Source organism: Pristis pectinata, chromosome 8, assembly GCF_009764475.1.
Source record: "Pristis pectinata isolate sPriPec2 chromosome 8, sPriPec2.1.pri, whole genome shotgun sequence".
In the NCBI taxonomy this organism is placed as follows: domain Eukaryota; kingdom Metazoa; phylum Chordata; class Chondrichthyes; order Rhinopristiformes; family Pristidae; genus Pristis; species Pristis pectinata.
This window is the reverse complement of record NC_067412.1, coordinates 56,199,871-56,222,224: the sequence shown is the minus strand read 5'-3', so window position 1 is coordinate 56,222,224 and position 22,354 is coordinate 56,199,871. Positions and strand designations below refer to the sequence as shown.

Sequence of the window (22,354 nt, the reverse complement as noted above, 5' to 3'; positions counted from 1 at the left end):
CAACATTTTTTTCAACGAGGCTAGCAGGGGGTCTGGAACTCACTTCCCGAAATGATGCTGGATGCAGAAATGATCATCAGATTTAATGTAGTTGACTTTCACAACCTTACTATCTACCATGGTTGGGATGTGGAGAATGGTTAGAAAAAACAAACTGCTGGAGGAACTCAGTGGGTCAAGCAGAATCTGTAGAGGTAAAAGGATAGTCAATGTGTCAGGCTGAGATCCTGCATCAGGTCTGAGAGTGTAGAGGGGAGATAGCCAGTATAAAGAGGTGAGAGGGAGGGGCTAGCAGGTGACAGGTAGAACCAGGTGAAAGGGGAGATAATGGGGAGATGAAGCCAGGTAGGGGCAGATGAGGGGTAGAGTCAGGAGACCGTGGCTGGTGGGTGATAGTAGAGACAGATAAGGAAAGAGAAAAAAGGGGAAATATGTAGCTGGTGGGGGTGGGAGGGGAAGGTAGTGTTGGATTTGACTGTTTTAATTAGTTTTTTTTAAACATGTATAGTGTTTAATACACCTCAAGTGGCTGCACAAGGAATGGCCGCATCCTAACTTATTGGTTCATCCATCAGGTGAATGTGTGTTTTTTCATTGGTTGGTTTCACCACAGGTATCTAATAGTTTTCCTGATTGGACTATTGTTAGCTAAGGAGTACCTCTTATATCAGGTATAAAAGGTGTCGTTTTTTGTTAATCACTCTCTTGCTCTCCTCCCCGCTCCCCCGCTCCCCCCCAACCCCCACACCCCCGGCCCTAGCTCATCTTCAGTTCCTTTTGTCTTGGATCATCTCCTAGTAGTAAAGCTAGTGCCATGTGTTCTGTGACTTTCTTTGTTTTAAACTTTTCCAATAAAACTTTGTGAAGCACCAAGTTCTTTTCAACTCATTCCTGGACTCCTGAAAGAACCTGTGGATTCGAAAATGACCAGATCCAACAGTAGAGAGTGGAGGCAAAGGCAGAGGCTAAAGGCGATAAATGGAAACAAGAGGCTGCTGATACAAAATCTGATAAGGTGACAACTGGAACCAGAGGGGAGGGAGGGATGATGGGCAGATGGAACCAGTTGGGAGAGGAGAAAGGAGAACCAGATGTAGTGTATAGATGATAGGTAGATGGAACCAGGTGAGGCAAGGGGGAAACCAGGAGAGAGAAAGGAGTTCAGGGAGCGTGGGTTGGAAAATTCAATGTCCATACCATTGGGTTGTAGACCACCTAGGTGGAATATGAGGTGCTGTTCTTCTAGCTTGCGTTTGGCCTCACCCTGGCAGGGGAGAAGGCCGAGGACTGTAGGATCGATATGGGAATAGGAACGGGAATTGAAATGGTATGCAACCGGGAGGTCAGAATGGCCATTTTGTACAGTTACTTCTGTTAGCCCTTACGTAAACAGAGGTGAAAAATTGGCAACCTTCCGTCCTCTAGTACAACTGCCATATTTACGTGTGTTTGGAAGTATGTTTAACCAAAGCCTGTGTTACTTCTCTGACATCCTGAGCATTTTAGCTTTCCATTGCGACATTTCAGCTTTCCATTGCGACATTTCTTCTCTAATTTCTATGAACATTCTTTGTAAAAACCGAGGCAAAGAAGTCATTTAATATTATGCCATTCCCTTACTGTTGTGAAAGCATTTCTCTTTGCATCCGAATCAGCTCAATCATATCCTGATGAGTTCACTTACTTTGTGCAAGATCCATGACTATTGCTGCATATATAACCTAGCAGACTTTCTTCACTCTCTCTTGCAACATTTCTTTTCGCCCTTCTGTCCTTTTTTTAGTTACTATTGTCAAATTACATAGATTTAAGACTCATTTTAACCTGAATTTCTGCAGAAGAAATTTCATCAATCCTTGCACATTCAACAGAAATCCATGAAAATAAATTGGACAGGGTCTTTAAAAGAAAGAAGATAACATCTTTTTTCAAATTGATTTGGTCATTTTGGATTGAGCAAAAATATCAGCCTCAATTTTTGGAAAACTGATCCATTAGCAGAGACATTTCTTCAGTTACTATTACTTTTCTGGTTTCATTCAATTTACTAACTTCACCAGAAAGGACGGGGTGGGTGGGGGTGGGGAAACGATGGGAACATGGGGGAATAAAGTGGGATTTGTGTCCATGGGTTTAGTGTCCCCTGTCTCCCTCCACCTTTTTATACTGGCTATCTGCCCCCTTTCTTTCAAGTCCAGATGAAGGGTCTCGACCCAAAATGTCAACTGTCTATTTCCCTCCACAGATGCTGCCTGAGCCGCTGAGTTCCTCCATTTCCTTATTGTGTTGCTTCAGATTTCCAGCATCTGCAGTCTCGTGTCACCAGTGTCCATGGGTGCGGACTCAGTGGGCTAAAGGGCCCATTTCAGTACTATATGACAATATAACAGGTTAAAGACTGATTTGCTATGGTTGCTAAAGGATCCTAAGATCCAAGTTTTATTTCACTGCTGGATTAGCCAACTTCAATCAGTATGGTAAAGGGGAAACTACAGTTTGAATCCTTACTCTAGGGATATGGAAAGGACTAGAATTCCAAGAGTTCTGTTCATGATCCAGTTGCTGCAAAACTTACTTGAGCAAAGGCTGGGTAGGAACTATATAGTTTGGTGACACTTATTGCAAAATCTCACATAAAGATTTCAATTTGATGAAAACTTGAATGGTGTTAATATCCTTAAGGTAAAGTGTTAACTAAATTACCGCAACTTAGTGGTCTAAAAAAAATTGCTATATTGAAATATAGCAGCCACAAACTATCATGGATAAAACCGAAAATGTTGGAAATATTCAAGAGATTAGGTGACATTTGTGGAAAGAGATAAGCGTTTCAGATCAATGACTTTTCATCAGAGCTAAACAAAAAGTTTTACTTCATCAGATTTCCAGCATCTTCATTGTTCAAACTGAAAATGTTAACTGTTTCTCTTTCCACAGATGCTGCCTGTCATGTCGAGAGTTTCCAATATTTCTTGCTTTTTATCAGTAGTATTTTGCTTTTGAAGTTATCAATAATGTTAATTACTCACCTGAAAAGATCTGTCCATTGTGATAGCAAAATAGTACTCTCTTCTTGGATACCTGCGTTCACAGATAAACACCTTGTTGCATATCCTTCCTTTCTCTCCAGTTTGTTTAGTGACTAGTTTTTTCCCAATCATCCTTGAAGTGATATCTCGGACTTCCTCTGGGCTGCAAGGGGATCAGTATTTTACTGAACATAACTAGCAAACACGAAAAACCAAAACTGACAGTTTTTCATACAAGTATTTTCTTTTAATTATCTTTTGAAACTCTCATCTAACTGATCAACACATGCAAATTTGAAATAGTCTTTAAAAGAAAGTCAAATCAAAGGCCAAAATTGTAATTTTACAGCATTGCCATGAGTTTTGAGAAAGAATGTGATTGCTTGAAGAACAAATTGTTCCCCTGAAGGTGCCCCTTAAGTGGAGCTATTTTGGATGAGATATTTAATTGTTCTTTTTTCCACGTTCTTCATAAATGACATTTGAGAAGCTAGGGAACCACCTAAAATTGAAAGTCTGGGATAAAGCTGACACTTTAAATTAGCCCTCAACTTTGACGCTACACAAAAAATATTAAGTAAAGTTCATTTACAGAATTGAGTTACAATGGAAGAGTGCCATTTACCTCCATTCAGAGTGAACATGTAGGGAAGTGGAAGTTTACATTGTTCAGAACAACTAGTTCTCTCACATGTAAGAAAATGTGAGAGAATAATGGAATGGAATAACCCCAGACCTATAGATTCAATTTCCATCAAGGCAACTCAATAATTCTGGGCAAGAAACACATATGATTTTTCTGAAAATTTTACTGGTTCATTAATATAATCCAGGAAAGTAATTTGGCATCCCAATTTAGCCTGACCCACATATTATTAACTTAATCTTTTGTAAAATAGCCTGACAAGCTATATAGTTGTGCAACTAATTGTTATGACATTTAGCAGTAAGATAATCTGACAAGACGTACAGTTGTGCAACTGGTTGTTATGACATTTAGCAACCAGATAACTTGATGAGCCTTTCATCAATGACCTAAACACGTAACACAATAAGACTGTTAGCTCAGTTCATTCAACGTGGTGTAGCTTTCCAATATCTGGGAACTGGGCCCAAGTACAGAGCAACAACCTGAATTGGGCATATTCTCAGTAACCCTGCACCTCTCACTCTGCATCATGCTTTCATTTTTAAATCAATAATTAATACTCCACTTTATGATGTATACCAGGTTAAACTTTGGCATTCAAAAAGGGACCTGGACAAGTCTATAAAAGGAATTTGTGGGGCTATGGGGAAAGGAACTAGTCTAAATACTCAAACAGAGCTGGTACAAGTATGAAAGTCCAAAGGGTAATTCTGTGAATTAGTGCTGTAATCACTCAGTGACTGGAGGAAGAATTAAAGAAAATATTGCTGCTGGACTGAATTCAAGCCAAGTAGTTGGGAAACAAGGCAGCCTGAAGGACACCTTTAGCACTAGATTCAAGATTCTTTGTTATAGAATTTGGAAATATATTCAAAGAATCACATTAATTACAGTAGAGCAGACAACTGACGTAAGTCTGCGAAGCTCATCTAACTGGGTTTTAAATTACACTTAATTATTTTATTCAAGGAAATCCATCACATACTCACAATTGGGATTTTGAAAGGTTTTCTCCTCAGTAGTTTCAATATACTTTCTAAACAGTCTGACATTTACTTAACAATGGCAGTACCTGATTTGAGAAAAGAATTCCAATGCTTCAAATTAAACATCTGAAAAGCTGAAAATAAAGAATCTCCAGGTAATCAGTAAATTGGCTCATTATAGCTAAGGAAGGAATAGTCTCCTTGGGAACCACAGGGCAATCTATGCATGAGGTCAGGAGATATGAGTAAGATCCTAAATTAATACTTCTCATCGGTATTCATCAGGGAGAAAGCCGTGGAAGCTGGAGACAAGGGAGGGGTACGCTGGGGCATGTCTATATCAGAAAGAGGAAGAGCTAGAAATATTGGAGCACTTTAGGGTGAATAAAACCCCCGGGCTGATAGGACCTATTCCAGGATGCTAAAGGAAGCAGGGGAGGAGATTGCTGGGGCTCTGACAGAGATTTTTGCATCTTTGTTAGCCACAGGTGAGGCAAATGGTAATTGGTTTATTATTATCACATGTACCAAGATACAGTGAAAAGCCTTTGTTTGCATGCCATCCACACAGATCATTCCATACATAACTACGTTGATGGAGTACAAAAGGAAAACAATAACTGAATGCAGAATATAGTGTTACAGTTATAGAGAGGGTGCAGTGCAGGTGGACAAATAAGGTACAAGGGCCATGACGAGGTAGATTTAGAGATCAAGAGTTCATCTTGATCGTATCAGAGGTCCATTCAAGAGTCTTATAACAGTGGGATAGAAGCTGTTCTTCAGCCTGGTGGTACATGTTCTCAAGCTTTGTATCTTCTGCCCAATGGGAGGGGGAAGAAGAGAGAATGACCAGGGTGGGAGGGGTCCTTGTTGTGATGGCTGCCTTCCTGAGGCAGCAGGAAGCATAGACATAGTCAATGGAGGGGAGGCTGGTTTCCGTAATAGACTGGGCTGTGTTCTCAACTTTGTGAAATTTCTTGCGGTCTTGGGTAGAGCAGTTGCAATACCAAGCTGTAATGCATCTGAATACGATGCTTTCTATTCTACATCTGTAAAAATTTGTGAGGGTCATTGCGGACATGCAAATTTCTTTAACCTTCTGAGGAAGTAGAGGTGCTGGTGTGCTTTCCTGCCCATAGCATCTATGTGACTGGACCAGGACAAGTTGTTGGTGATATTTACACCAAGGAACTAGAAGCTCCCAACCATCTTTACCTCAGCACCACTAATACAGACAGGGGCGTGTACTCCACCCTGCTTCCTGAAGTCAATGACCAGCTCACCAGAAGACTGGAGGAAGGCTAATGTTGTCCCCTTGTTTAAAAAAGGCAGTAGGGATAAGCTTGGAAGCTACAGGCTGGTGACACTTATCTCACTGGTAGGGAAGTTGAAGATTCTGAGGGACAGGATTTATGTTCACTTGGAAAGGCAGGGACTGATTAGGAGGAGTCAGTATTGTTTGTGCAAGGGAGATCATGTCTCACAAATCTGATTGAGCTTTTTAAGGAGGTACCTAATAAAACTGATGAAGGCAGAGCAAGAGATATGGTGCACATGGACTTTAATAAGGCTTTTGATAAGGTCCCCCATGGTAGAAGATTAAGGCACACGGAATCCGAAGCATGTTTGCAAACTGGATCCAATATTGGCTTGGCGATTGGAGGCAGGGGATAGTGATGGATTGTTTTTTCTCTGACTGGAAATATGTAACAAGTGATGTACTGCAGGGACTTGTGTAGGGACCTTTGTTGTTTTTAATATACAGGCTGTCCTTGGGTTCAGAACACCTGACTTATGGATACCACCTACATAAGAATGAGCTCCCACAGTATTAAATTCAAAAGTCTGATGTACGTACATACATACAGCAGAACTAGTTTCCTCTCTCTCTCCACCTTTAGTAATTGTTCTTTCTTATCAGTCATATGCAATCTCAGGGGGAATTTGATAAGAATGTGACAAGAATAATAATGGGATTGATGGGATTAAGGGTGGTTGATGCTTAGCATAGACTTGATGAGCCAAAACGCCTGTTTCCAAGTTGTATCTCTCTCTCTCTGACTCGAGGAGATGCATGTTGGTAAATGGCAAAAGGAAGACCCTCAATAGTCATGCTGCCTGGATATGTGTCAAGCCTGGAGACTGTGTTGGGAACCCCACTCCACTGGATCCATGTCTTGACAAAGTGGTAATAACTGGAAGGAAAGATGGCCATTTTGACACCATGTGGCTTTGGGATTCAATGGGAACCACTGGGAGAGTCAACTATCTCACTTGAAGAATTCACTTCATGTACACCTGCAACTGATTTGTCAAATCAGGATTAAACAAGCCTGACCACAGGAACAAACATGCCCAGTCAATGACTAACAATTTCTCCAGCAGCTATAAAAGAGTGGAAATACAGCAATGAAGTCATCACTTCTTTATAATGACGGAGAGTCACTGAATTAAGGAGCCACAGAGTACCATTGGATCTGACATGATAGAATTGTTAAAACACCCAGAAGATTTCAGAGCAATCACTTGAAATCATTAAAGTTTGCAATGGATAGGAAGGATCAATAAAATGTCAGCACCTGACAATGAACTGGCACCTACTCAATTGGCTCTCTCAACTCAGGTCAATCACAATATACCCAGTGATCTTGTACTGACTCAGAGTTTGTTCCCACAGAATAAGACTGTCTGGCCATCTTGCCTCCTGGTGAAAAGGTCATTATTTTCTGCACACTGAGGTACCATTAGTCCTGAACAAAGCAGATGATCAAAATATCTTCAATTATCAATCCAAGTAGTGGAGACTGCCAAAATTTCCTCAAGGATCAGTGCTACCTCTCCTTTTACAAGTTACCCCAGGAGATGGTTGAACCTGTATCATTAGGCAGTGGCAGCCCTTAAATCAATAATCCAGGCTGTTCCTTTTAAACATTGCCTCTCCCAGAAGCAGGGTGCATCACAACAATTTTACAGTGCATGCTGAAATGCTCACTGGAACTATATTTTACGAAGATTGTATAAAGGACGCCTATTCTCCACAATGCAAATGGTTAGCAGCATTTTTCAATCATACTGAATTGACATTTTCTGCTTGTGTGAATCTTCTTGTCACCCTTGTGCAGACACACAGATAAAAGACATGAATCTGCCTTGATAAAGTATGCACGGAAGTACAGTCAGAGTCACACAGCATGGAAATAGGCTATTCAGCCCACCATGATCACACTGACCAGGAGGCACCTATCTGTATTAATCTCATCTTCCAGCAGGTGGCCCATAGCCTTCTTTGCTTAGATGATTCAAGTGCTCATCCAACACCTCTTAAGTGCTGTCAGCAACTCTGTTTCCATCACTTTCTCTGGCAATGCATTCCAGGTACTCACCACTCCCTGGGTGAGAAAGGTCCCCCACAAGCCTTTTCCCCTTTACCCTAAATCTATGCCCTCAAGTTTTATTCACCTCTCATAAGGTGAAAAGTTTCCGGCAGTTAATCCTAACTATACCCTCAATCATGTTTCTCTTAACCCCCGCTGCTCCAGGGAAACAGACCCAGCCTCTCTTCATAATTGAAATGCTCTATCCCAGGCAAAATCCTGGTGAATCTTCTCTGAAATCTCTCCATCACTATCATGTCTTTCCTATAATGTGGTGACCAGAACTGCACATAGTACTCCAGCTGTGGTTTGACCAATGTTTTATAAGGGTCCCAGCACTGATCCTTGTGAGCACTACTAGGCACAGGCATTCAATCACAACAGCAACTCTCTACCATCACCCTCTCTCTCTTATTGCCAAGAAAATTTTGGATCCAATTTGCCAACATGTCCTGGATCTCATAGGCCCTAACCTAGACTTGTCTCCCACGTGGAACCTTGTCAAAGGCCTTACTGAAGTCCATGTAAATCACATCTACCACACTGCCCTCATCAATATACTTTGTCGTTACCTCAAAAAAGTTCAACAAGATTGGTCAGAAAAGACCTGCCTTTGACAAAGCCATGCTAGCTATCTCTGATGTACCTCTGCCGTCACTGTGTCAGAACAGCTCCTGGACAAAGTTTGCTTCCAGACAGCAGCTTTGTGCTGCAAATAACATCAAACAGTAACATAATAGGACCAAACCGAGATCCCATTCTAGCATGTGAACATCAGACAATCTCTGTCTGTAGCTCAGTGAAAACAGAAACCTACATCAAAATAGAACAACACAGCAGAACATGGAACAGGCCCTATGACCCACGATGCTTGTGCCGACCATGATGCCAAATTAAACTAAACTTATCTGCCTGCACATGATCCCTCCATTCCCTGCAGGTTTACGTGAATATCTAAATGCTCTCAGTGGCTATTGGGGGGCCCATAGTATAATCCCATCAGCATAACTGCACCGTTTTTTATTTCGGAGCTCCACCCAAATTGCCCCTGTGGATGAGCCCTCCAGTGTGTCCTCTCTGACTACTGCTGTGACATTCTTCCTTATCAGTAGTGCAACCCCTCCACCTCTTTTATCCCCCCTCTATCACATCTAAGATAACGAAACCCACGAATATTGAGCTGCTAGTCCTGTCCCTAACGTCACCAGGTCTCTGTAAATGGCAACAACATCATAATTTCATGTACTGATGCAGGCTCTAAGTTCATTCTCCTTACCCATAATACTCCTAGTGTTGAAATAAATACATTTCAGCCCAACAGTCCCACAGTTATTGGCCTGCCCCTTGTTGTTCTTCCTTTCAGACTTACTTGTCATACCACCTTTCTTGCCTTCAACCCTACCACCTGTTGCCCTGCTGCTGTGGTTCCCATCCCCCACTACTCCATCTTAAACCATTCCAAGTAGCACCAGCAAACCTCCCAGTGAGAATATTGGTTCACCTCCAGTTCAGATGCAAACCGTCTTGTTTTTACAGGTCCCACCTGCCTTGGAAGAGAGCCCAATGATCCATAAATCTGAAGCCTTCCTTCCTGCACCAGCTCCTTAGCCTTGAACTGCACTAGGTATCTATTTCTCACCTCACCAGCATGTGGCATGGGCAGTAATCCTGAACTTACAACCCTAGTAGTCCTGCTTTTTAACTTTTGACCTAGTGCCCTAAAATCATTTTGCAGGACCTCATCCCTGCTCCTGCCTATGTCATTGGTACCTATATGGACCACAACCTCTGGCTCTCCCCTCTCAGAATGTCCTGTACCTGCTGCAAGACATCCTTGACCCTGGCACCAAGGAGGCAACACACCATCCTGGAGTCTCGATTGCGGCCACTGAAATGTCCATCTGCGCCCCTTACTATCGAGTCTCTTATCACTATCGGTCTGCTTGACTTCACCTTTCCCTTCTTTGCCTCAGAGCTGGACAAAGTGCCACTGACCCGGCTACTGCTGCTGGCCTCTGAAAGGTCATCCCCTCCAACAGTATCTAAAGGGGTATACCTGTTAGTGAGAGGAATGGCCACAGTGGAATCCTACTCTGCCTCCTTACTCCTCTTACTTCTCCTGGTGGTCACCCATCTATCTGTAGCCTGCACCTGAGGTGTGACCACCTCGCTAACACTCTCATATATGATATCCTCAGAATCCCGAATGATCATGAGTACATCCAGCTCCAGCTTCTTGACCTGGTTTGTCAGGAGCTGCAGCTCGGTGCACTTCCCACAGATGTAGTCATCAGGCATCTCGTGAGGTTCCCTGACTTCCCACATCTTACAGCCATTTTATCTTCACTAAGTCAAAGGACTCGGATTAACAGGAAAATAAAATAAAAACCTTACCTGCTCCTCGCCTGCGCCTCCTCGCCGAAGCCTCTTGAGCCAAAGCCTCAGTTCCCCACTATTACACTGGCCCACTCTCAGAGTGACTGCTCCACTTAACCTCACCTTTTTATTGCTCTATAGTTACCTAGCATGTCCTTACACCATACATACCATATGTATTTAAACTTATTCTATAGAGAAATATTTTAATATTTTATGAAATCTCCAACTCTGGCTTTTAATTAATCCTACATAACTGAATGAAGCATCGAACAGGTGTTAAATGTTGCTAGATACCTTGCCATAATATCAGTAATTCTGTTTGCTTTCTACTCATCTAGAGATTGGGCTACTTTGCTCCAGTAGACAGGTTCCTAGCTCTTGCTATGTCATAGGCATCAGAACTGTGAGGAAGATCCTAGTGGGTCAAACTTTAAGTAGTCTGCAAGGATTTAAATTAGCTAGTCACCATGAAATTACGATTCTTACAGTAACAATATATTCAAGCATATGACAATTACATGTTTCATCAACACTTATTTTCTGATGGTAACAATATATTCATGCTCATGATAATTACATGGCTATCAACATTCATGTTTTGCAAAAAATCCATATGCTAGCAAATTTTGATAATTTCATTGAATTATCTATATGTTGGTTTCTCAGATATTTTTACAAATTAAGTTTTCCAAATCTTTAATGTTTGTGTTTTCCCTTCTTTCTTTCATCCTTTGAAATACTGGACACTATCCACATTTTTAGATTCCAGTGAATTTTGAACTGATTTAACTTGCATGAAGCAGCATGACTTCAGTAACATGACCAAATGTACATTCTCCATTATTCTTGAAGATCATCTCTTTTTCACTAACACAATCAAGAGAGAAGTCACTTTTGACATCAAGAAGATCTGCTCAGCATAAGACTTCACCAGTCTGAATGTTAGGATGGGAGAACCTCCTGTGGAAGCAGGGCATTTGATTTACAGCATACTCAATAGAGATTACCAGACTTACGAGTAAACGATTTTCACTCCTCCCTTCAGACCACCTTCAAATTCTCCTTTCCCCCGACCACCAGCAAGCACCTGAGCTTTCACCACCACATCTTTTGACCCTGTTAGAACAAGAAGGATTGATCAATCCTGTGAGCACAAACATTTGACATTTTTCAGTGAAGGGTTGGGGAAGTGCCAAATAGAGAAGGGAGACAAAGAAGTGCATCCACAATCAAGAAGTGTTCACTTTCAGTTTGCAATATGTGTAAGCCAAAGTACAGCCAACATCAAAAAAACAAACTTGCATTTCCACAGTACCTTTTAGTGACCCTCGCACTTTACAACAATCTGCATCTAAAATATAGCTACTGCTGTACTGTAGAAAATACGGCAGCCAATTTCCACACTGTAAGATGCCATAAAGGCGAGGGACGTAACCAGACAAACTGCTTTTAATATAGTTGAGGGATGAATATTGGCTTTTCAGATCGTTCTTTTTTTTTACAGATTAAGAAGTCACCTTTGCTGATAATGTAAAGCACTGTGGGAAAGTGAACCACGAGGAGCAAAGAATATGCAAAAGGTCAAAGATGTTGAGTGTAGAAGAAAGTGGCACATGGTAAACAATGTGTAATGAGGAAAATGTTATATTTTTGATTTTGGTAGGTATACCAAAACAGAATAATCTTTAAAAGATGAGAACATAGAAAATTTTGATTTATAGAAGGATCTGGGAGTGCTGGTGCAGAAAATATTTTATATGTATAGCAAGCAATCAGAAAGATTGAACATCATGGCAAGAGAGTTGAAGTACAAGAGCAAAGAAATCTTGCCGCAACTTACAGGAGACAGTTTTGACTACTACGTACGTAAAAATGTACTTGTTTTGCAGATGGTGAAGTTAATTAAGGTGTAATGTAACTTAAATTACCAGGTTGATTTGTGGAACGAGGGGTTGTCATTTGAGGATAAAATAAACAGAATAAAACTACACTCCCTGAAGTTTTGTACAGGGTACAAACATGATTCTGAAAGGATAAATAATTTCCAGAGAGGTTGTACACTTTTGCCAGAGGAAGTGATAAAGGCAGATACAATTACAACATTTAAAAGACATTTGGACATGTACATAGATAGGAAAGGTTTGGACAAATATGGCTCAAACAAATGGGACTAGCTTAGATAGGCATCTTAGTTGGCATGGACAAGTTGGGCTGAAGGGCCTATTTCCATGCTGTATAATTATGCCCTATGACTATGATTTTATCTGAAGAGTCTAGGAGCAGGGAGCATAGTCTTCAGATAAGGGAGTGGGCTACTTAGAAATAAGGAGGAATTTCATTATTCAGAAGGTTGTCTATCTTTGAAATTGTCTACCTTAGTTGTTGCATGTATCCTAGAATGAAACTGAAAGATTTTGGGTCGAAAGGAGAAACACGAACTAATAGAGATTGGTTAGGAATATGGACTTGAGTAGAGGATCAGTCACGATTTTACTGAAAAGCAGTTCTTGGGTTTCCAGAAGGCGTTCAATAAGGTGCCGCATAAAAGATTTATCCATAAGATAAGGATGCATGGAGTTGGGGGTAGTGTATTAGCATGGATAGAGGATTGGTTCGCCAATAGAAGGCAGAGAGTTGAGATAAATGGGTGTTTCTCTGGTTGGCAATCAGTGGTGAGCGGAATGCCGTAGGGGTTGGTGCTGAGCCTGCAACTGTTCATGATATACATTAACAATCTGGAAGAGGGAACGGAGTGTAGCGTATCTAAGTTTGCTGATGACACTGAATTTGAGTGGAAAAGCAAATTGTGCAGAGGATGTGGGGAGTCTGCAGAGAGATATAGATTGGTTAAGTGAGTGGGCAGGGGTCTGGCAGAAGGAGTACAATGTTGGTAAATGCAAGGTCATCCACTTTGGAAGTAAAAGCAAATCAGATTATTATTTAAATGCCGTAGTGCAGAGGGATTTGGGAGTGCATGTGCATGAATCGTAAAAGGTTGGTTTGCAGGTGTAACAGGTTATCAAGAAGGCAAATGGAATGTTAACCTTCATTGCTAGAGGGATTGAATTTAAGAGCAGGGAGGTTATGCCGCAACTGTACTGGGTACTGGTGAGGCCGCACCTGGAGTACTGTGTGCAGTTCTGGTCTCCTTACTTGAGAAAAGATATACTGGCTTTGGAGGTGATGCAGAGGATGTTCACCAGGTTGATTCCAGAGCTGAGGGGTTAGCCTATGAGGAGAGATTGAGTCACCTGGGACTATACTCGCTGGAATTCAGAAGAATGAGAGGGGATCTTATAGAAAAATATAAAATTATGAAAGGGTTAGATAAGATCGAGGCAGGAAAGTTGTTTCTACTGGTAGGTGAGACTAGAGCTAGGGGACATAGCCTCAAGATTTGGGGAAATAGATTTAGGACAGAGATGATAAGGAATTGCTTTTAACATAGAACAGTATAGCACAATACAGGCCCTTTGGCCCACAATGTTGTGCCGACCTTTAAACCTCGCCTAAGACTATCTAACCCCTTCCTCCCACATATCCCTCTATTTTAAATTCCTCCATATGCCTATCTGGTAATCTCTTGAATGTGACCAATGTACCTGCCTCCACCACCGCCCCAGGCAGCACATTCCATGCCCCAACTACTCTCTGGGTAAAAAACCTTCCTCTGATATCTCCCTTGAACTTCCCACCCATTACTTTAAAGCCATGCCCTCTTGTATTAAGCATTGGTGCCCTGGGAGAGAGGCGCTGGCTGCCCACTCTATCTATTCCTCTTAATATTTTGTACACCTCTATCATGTCTTCTCTCATCCTCCTTCTCTCCAAAGAGTAAAGCCCTAGCTCCCTTAGTCTCTCCTCATAATGTACACTCTCTAAACCAGGCAGCATCCTGGTAAATCTCCTCTGTACCTTTTCCAATGCTTCCACATCCTTCCTATAATGAGGCAACCAGAACTGGACACAGTACTGTGGTATAACCAGAGTTTTATAGAGCTGTATCATTACCTTGCGGCTCTTAAACTCGATCCCTCGACTTATGAAAGCTAATACCCCATAAGCTTTCTTAACTACCCAATCCACCTGTGAGGCAACTTTCAGGGATCTGTGGATATGGACCCCCAAATCCCTCTGCTCCTCCACACTACCAAGAATCCTGCCATTAACTTTGTACTGTGCCTTGGAGTTTGTCCTTCCAAAGTGCACCACCTCACACTTCTCCAGATTGAACTCCATCTGCTACTTCTCAGCCCAGCTCTGCATCCTATCAATGTCCCTCTGCAATCTTCGACAATCCTCTACACTATCCACAACACCATCAACCTTTGTGTCGTCTGCAAACTTGCCAACCCACCCTTCTACCCCCTCATCCAACTCATTAATAAAAACCACAAAAAGCAGAGGTCCCAGAACCAATCTTTGTGGGACACCACTAGTCACAACCCTCCAATCTGAATGCACTCCCTCCACCACAACCCTCTGCTTTCTACAGGCAAGCCAATTCTGAATCCACATGGCCAAGCTTCCCTGGATCCCATGCCCTCTGACCTTCTAAAGAAGCCTACCATGTGGAACCTTGTCAAATGCCTTACTAAAATCCGTGTAGACCACATCTACTGCACTACCCTCATCAATCTGTCTGGTCCTTGAAAGTAGTGAATCTGTGGAATTCTCTGCCCAAGGAGGCAGTAGAAGATCCCTCATTAAATATATTTTAGACACAGTTAGGTAGATTTTTGCATAATAGGGGAATTAAGGGTTATGGGGAAAAGGCAGGTAGGTGGAGCTGAGTCCACGGCCAGATCAGCCATGATCTTATTGAATGGCAGAGCAGGCTCGACACGCCAGATGGCCTACTCCTGCTCCTATTTCTCATGTTCTTATGTTCCCATAGTTTTTGGCAAAAAAAAGAACTACTGAGATTCTACTCATGCATTAATATATGTAACAAATTTATCTTAAAAACATTACAAACATACTAAATCTTCACGTAGAACTTGCACTGCTTACCTGTCATCCCAGTCAAAACTGTGTTGATGTAAACTCCTTCTATATTTAAATATAGAAAGGGATGACATAAGAATATAGGAAATGGGAGCAGGAGTAGGGCAGGGAGTCACTTGAACATCATCCTTCATTTACTAAGGTCATGGCTGATGTGATCTTGGTTTTCAACTCCACTTTCCCGTCCATTTCCCACAACCCTTTGATTAGTTAACAAGTCTGTCTGAGTCTTGAATACATTCATGGATTCCATCACCAAAGTTCTCTGAGGTGGAGAATTCCAAAAATTCATGACTGCCTGGAGAAATCTTTACTTTGAAACATCTTCTCAGCATCTACCCTGTCAAGTTTTATCAGAACCTGGTATATATTAATACGACCATCTTTAATTCTAATAAACTCCATTTAGTACAGTGCAACCTACTTACTTGTTCCTCACTAGACAAGCCCCTTATTTCCAGGAAACCAACAGTTGAGAACAATGCAGGTAAAGTTTTACTGTTTGACTCAGGGTGAAAAGTGCACTAACTTTTTTTTAAAAAAAACTAGATATTTGGCCAATTTCCTATTTTTTGTGCTGGCGCTAAATTAAATTTCTCTTTACTTTACTGAAGCTCAATTTCTAGGCACATATATAAATCAAAGTCAAGTAATCGATCTTGTCTCCATTGGTTTGATGAAGCAGCCTTGAGGTGGCTGCCAGCAATCCAAGTGTATCCCTCTTCTGAATGAGGACAAAAGAATACTGTCTGGATATGGTACAACCTCATCACAAAACAATTCACTCACAGCAATTAGATACAGAAGAACTGATCTGAGGTATACAAGTGTTTCAAAAAATATTCTGCTACATGTTAATATTCAGGCGATAGTATTGTCAATATTTGGAATATTTGCCAGACAAGATTGAAAAATATAGGAAAAAAAACTTTGGAGAGGCCAAACAGCCTGTTCTCATCCCTGATATTTTCTTCTCGACCATTTAATGGTATATATTGTACTAGTGACTCACACCACCCAGTGATCAAAGGTAGGTACTGCAAAAAACTACTCACAAAGACATTGTTCTAAAAACGTATTTTTAATTTAACCCCTTGACGATAGTCAATTACCTAAAATAACAGTTTCAACTCTTCAAATTTTTCCCCCTAAAGAACAAGAAATAATGAATGGCTATTTGAATCACCCTTCCTAAGTCTTTTTCACACTAATATCTCTCAATTACAAAGCTTTTTTTTAAATACAAATATTACATCAAAATGAGCAGCATATTTAAATCATCACTTTAATGCTGAATTTTCACATTAGGCTTCCTCAACATGCATACAGAGGCATACCTATTTCTTTGGCAACCTTGAAGGCCTCATCAGCCGAGCTGGCAACTTGTCCTTTAGGGATTCTTATGCCTGCATCTTTCAGTAAATCCATGCTCAGATATTCATGAAGGGAAAGATTTCTTTTGTCTTGTTGCTGAGCTTCATTTCCAACCAGATTTAGGGATCCACCAAAAATCTAGATGGAAAAAAGAATGTTTAAAACTATGGTACAGTAGTTAAGTGCAATAGAATGCAGACAGCATGATATTGTAGCTCAGATTATTTTAATAGGATGACTGTTGTCTTAAGAATTGCAAAGAAATAGAATTAGACAGTGAATTTTCTAAGAGTATTTTCTGAGAGAACTTTAACATTTTATGTACTTATATTAGCTTAATCTACAAAATGTGATGTTCAGCGAACACTAAATTAAGTGCCACTTAATAGATCACATTTTAAAGCATTATTGTCCTCTTCAGACTCCACAGCAAATTTCACAGGAGTGGGGGCTGGACTGCGCAGGTGCGGTGCGGGCAGTTTAGAAAGCGGGGAGAGAAAAAAAACTTCGGAGGCTTCGTGGGTTTCGCTTTGGAAGACTTCGGAGCAGATAAGTTTTTCTTTTATCTTTTTTAATATGGTTTTAATTATAAGGGTTAGTTTTTAATACGGTTGTTATTATTAGGGTTAGATTTTTATAAGGTTCTGTTTTAAGTGTTTTATAAGTTTTAATCAGGAGGAGTGGGGGCTGGACTGCGTAGGCGCGGCGCGGGCAGTTTAAAAAGCAAACCACCATATCTAGCAGGCAGCATTGGAGCGGGCAGCGGAGTGAGAGGGAGCAGAGTTTTTTGGGCTTTGGCTCAAGGGGCTTCAGCGTAAAGGGGTGAGGAAAGGTAGGTGACTTGAGTTAAGGAAGGGGTATGAGTGCGGTTTTCTGTACCCGGTGTAAGATGTGGGAGTTCCCGGAGTCTCCCTGCCTCCGGGAGGGCTACATCTGCACCAGGTGTGTCAAGCTGCAGCTCCTGAGGGACCGTGGTAGGGAACTGGAGATGCAGCTTGATGACCTGCGTCTGGTCAGGGAGAATGAGGAGGTGATAGAAAGGAGTTATAGGCAGGTGGTCACACCGGGGCCACGGGAGTCAGGCAAGTGGGTCACAGTCAGGAGGGGGAAGGGGAAGGGGAAAAGTCAGGTACTGGAGAGTACCCCTGTGGCTGTACCCCTTGACAGTAAGTAATCCTGCTTGAGTGCTGTTGGGGGAGACAGCCTACCTGGGGGAAGCAACAGTGGCAGTGTCTCTGGCACAGAGTCCGGTCCTGTGGCTCAGGAGGGTAGGGAAGGAGAGAGGAGGGCACTAGTGATGGGGGACTCTATAGTTAGGTGGGCAGACAAGCGATTCTCGGAAGAAACTCGGAAAGTAGTTTGCCTCCCAGGTGCTAGGGTCCGGGATGTTTCAGATTGCATCCAAGATATCCTGAAGGGGGAGGGAGAACAGCCAGAGGTCGTGGTACATATTGGTACCAACAACATAGGTAGGGAAAGGAATGAGGTCCTGAAAAAACACTATAGGGAATTAGGAAGGAAGTTGAGAAGCAGGACCTCAAAGGTAGTAATTTCCAGATTACTGCCTGTGCTAAATGACAGTGGGTAATAAGAACAGAATGAAGAGGAGGTGAAATGCGTGGCTGAGGGATTGGAGTAAGGAGCAGGGATTCAGATTTCTGGATCATTGGGACCTCTTTTGGGTCAGGTATGACTTGTTCAAAGAGGATGGGTTACACTGGACTCCCGGGGGACCAATATCCTGGTGGGGAGGTTTGCTAAGGCTACTGGGGAGGGTTTAAACTAGAATTGTTGGGGGGTGGGATCTGAACTGGAGAGACTAGGGAAGAGGTGCTTGGCTCTCAAATAGAGAAAACTAGTAGTAAGTATGATAGGCAGGTGATCGAGAAGGGACATGCTCAGACAGGTTTGAGATGTGTCTATTTTAACGCAAGGAGTATTGTGAACAAGGCAGACAAGCTAAGAGCTTGGATCAATACTTGGAGCTATGATATGGTGGCCATTACGGAGACTTGGATGGCTCAGGGACTGGAATGGTTGCTTCAAGTGCTGGGTTTTAGATGTTTCAGAAAGGACAGGGAGGGAGGTAAAAGAGGTGGGGGAGTGGCACTGTTGATCAGAGATAGTGTCACGGCTGCGGAAAAGGTGGACGTTGTGGAGGGACTGTCTACGGAATCTCTGTGGGTGGAGATTAGGAACAGGAAGGGGTCAATAACTTTACTGGGTGTTTTTTATAGGCTGCCCAATAGTAACAGGGATATTGAGGAGCAGATAGGGAAGCAGATCCTAGAAAGGTGTGAGAATAACAGAGTTGTTGTGATGGGGAATTTTAATTTCCCAAACATCGATTGGCATCTCCAGACAGTGAGGGGTTTAGATGGGGAGGAGTTTGTTAAGTGTGTTCAGGAAGGATTCTTGACACAATATATAGATAGACCTACAAGAGGAGAGGCTGTGCTTGATTTGGTATTGGGAAATGAACCTGGTCAGGTGTCAGATCTCTCAGTGGGTGAACATTTTGGTGATAGTGATCATAATTCTATCTCCTTTACATTAGCACTGGAGAAAGAGAGGAACAGACAGATTAGAAAGGGAATTATGAGGCTCTCAGGCAGGAAATTGGAAGATTAGATTGGGAACAGATGTTCTCAGGGAAAAGTACGAAGAAATGTGGCAAATATTCAGGGGATATTTGTGTGGAGTTCTGCATTGGCATGTTCCAATGAGATGGGAGTCATGAGAGGATACAGGAACCGTGGTGTACAAAGGCTATAATAAATCTAGTCAAAAGGAAAAGAAAAGCTTACAAAAGGTTCAGAGAGCTAGGTAATGTTAGAGATCTGGAAGAGTATAAGGCTAACAGGAAGGAGCTTAAGAAAGAGATTAGGAGAGCCAGAAGGGGGCATGAGAAGGCCTTGGTGGGAAGGATTAAGGAAAACCCCAAGGCATTCTACAGGTATGTGAAGAGCGAGAGGATAAGATGCGTAAGAATAGGGCCTATCAAGTGCAGTAGTGGGAAAGTCTGAATGGATCTGGAAGAAATGGCGGAGGTACTTAATGAATACTTTACATCAGTATTCACTACGGAAAAAGATCTGGAGGATTGTAGTGGGGACTTGCAGCGGGCTGAAAAGCTTGCGCATGTAGATATTAGGAAAGAGGAGGTGCTGAAACTTTTGGAAAGCATCAAGTTGGATAAGTCGCCGGGACCGGATGAGATGTAGCCCAGGCTGCTGTGGGAGGCGAGGGAAGAGATTGCGGAGCCTGTGACGATGATCTTTGCATCATCGATGAGACGGGAGAGGTTCCGGAAGATTGGAGGGTTGCGGATGTTGTTCCCTTATTCAAGAAGGGGAGTAGGGAGAGCCCAGGGAATTATAGACCGGTGAGTCTCACCTCAGTGGTTGGTAAGCTAATGGAAAAGATCCTGAGAGGCAGGATTTATGAACATTTGGAGAGGTATAATATGATTAGGAATAGTCAGCATGGCTTTGTCAAGGGCAGGTCCTGCCTTATGAGCCTGATTGAATTTTTTGAGGATGTGACTAAACACATCGATGAAGGAAGAGCAGTAGATGTAGTGTTTTTGGATTTCAGCAAAGCATTTGATAAGGTACCCCATGCAAGGCTTATTGAGAAAGTAAGGAGGCATGGGATCCAAGGGAGCATTGCAGTGTGGATTCAGAACTGGCTGGCCCACAGAAGGCAAAGAGTGGTTGTTGAAGGGTCGGATTCTGCGTGAAGGTCAGTGACCAGTGGTGTACCTCAGGGATCTGTACTGGGACCCTTGCTCTTTGTGATTTTTATAAACGACCTGGATGAGGAAGTGGAGGGGTAGGTTAGTAAGTTTGCGGATGACACGAAGGTTGGGGGTGTTGTGGATAGTTTGGAGGGCTGTCAGAGGTTACAGAGGGACATAGATAGGATGCAAAGTTGGGCTGAGAAGTGGCAGATGCAGTTCAACCTAGATAAGTGTGAAGTGGTTCATTTTGGTAGGTCAAATATGATGGCAGAACATAGTCTTAATGGTAGGACTCTTGGCAGTGTGGAGGATCAGAGGGATCTTGGGGTCCGAGTCCATAGGACGCTCAAAGCGGCTGCACAGGTTGACTCTGTGGTTAAGAAGGCATATGGTGTATTGTCCTTCATCAATTGGGGAATTGAATTTAGGAGCCGAGAGGTATTGTTGCAGCTATATAGGTCCCTGGTCAGACCCCACTTGGAGTATTGTGCTCAGTTCTGGTCGCCTCACTACAGGAAGGATGTGGAAGCCATAGAAAGGGTGCAGAGGAGATTTACTGGGATGCTGCCTGGAATGCGGAGCATGCCTTATGAAAGTAGGTTGAGGGAACTCGGCCTTTTCTCCTTGGAGCGACAGAGGATGAGGGGGGACCTGATGGAGGTATATAAGATGATGATAAGTATTGATCGGGTAGATAGTCAGAGGCTTTTCCCCAGGGCTGAAATGGTGGCCACAAGAGGACATGGGGAGTAGGCATAGAGGAGATGTCAGGGGTAAGTTTTTTACTCAGAGAGTGGTGAGTACATGGAATGGGCTGCCGGCAACGGTGGTGGAGGCGGATATGATAGGGTCTTTTAAGAGACTGTTAGATAGGTACATGGAGCTGAGAAAAATAGAGGGCTATGGGTAAGCCTAGTAATTTCTAGGGTAGAGACATGTTCAGCACAGTTTTGTGGGCCGAAGGGCCTGAATTGTGCTGTAGTTTTTCTATGTTCTATGTTCTAACACAGCAACTTCTAGGTAAACAACTTTCCAATAGGCTTGTGCAAATCAAACTGATTGTAATATAAGCAGGGCATTGTTACAAAGGCAGATATCCCAGTAAAGGCAAAACTTGAAGTTTCTGTCCCTTATCAGCTACGTTTTGAAAATAAGTGCTACTTTCAGTTGAGATCAACTGTAGACTATAGTAACTAGTCAATGAGTAGCCCGGTAGAAAACATCAGCCTCACAAAATCATGCTTTTTTGCTAATGCTCCCATGAGGACCTTGGGACTGAAACCAAAACATCTTTTCTGATCTGATGTTTCTTGACCTGAAACATCAGCCATTCTTTACCCTTGACAGATGCTGCTTGACCTGTTGAGTTCTTCCAGCAGTTTGCTTTTCGTTCCTGCCAAAAATATACTGGCTTTTCAATTCTGGGACAAAGCTTCCAAGACAGCCAAGAACAATCATCAAAGCTCCTCTGACACTTGGCTGTAAGGGTGACATGTGAAATGCAATTGGCAGCCTCATTCCAATCAATGGTCATCATCTATGCAGAACCCAAGAACCAAATTTCCAATTAACTGAAGAGAAGTGGCAGATGGGTGTTGTGAGGAACAGGAACATGTTATGCCACTACTCTTTGATCATGAATGATTTCTTTCATCCCCGAAAGAGGGCCATTTGCTGCAGTCTTTGAAATGGAAATGTTCCTACCTTCAGAATGGTGTAATTCAGCTTATAAAAAATATTAAGATGTAGAAATTTAACTTAAGATATTTGTTTCAGAAAAAAGTCATTATCACAAAATAACACAATTTAAA

At 42.3% G+C, this 22,354-nt stretch overlaps 1 protein-coding gene across 1 annotated transcript in view; it reads right to left on the bottom strand.

The window, feature by feature from the left end:
* Positions 1–22,354, bottom strand: part of LOC127573139 (succinate--CoA ligase [ADP-forming] subunit beta, mitochondrial-like) — a 79,818-nt gene that overhangs the window by 48,489 nt on the left and 8,975 nt on the right. The window contains exons 2-4 of the mRNA XM_052021070.1: positions 16,765–16,939; positions 11,437–11,536; positions 3,030–3,192 (exon numbers count right to left, since the gene is read on the bottom strand). Coding sequence (XP_051877030.1) covers positions 3,030–3,192; positions 11,437–11,536; positions 16,765–16,939 — 438 coding nt within the window. The remainder of the gene's footprint in view (positions 1–3,029; positions 3,193–11,436; positions 11,537–16,764; positions 16,940–22,354) is intronic.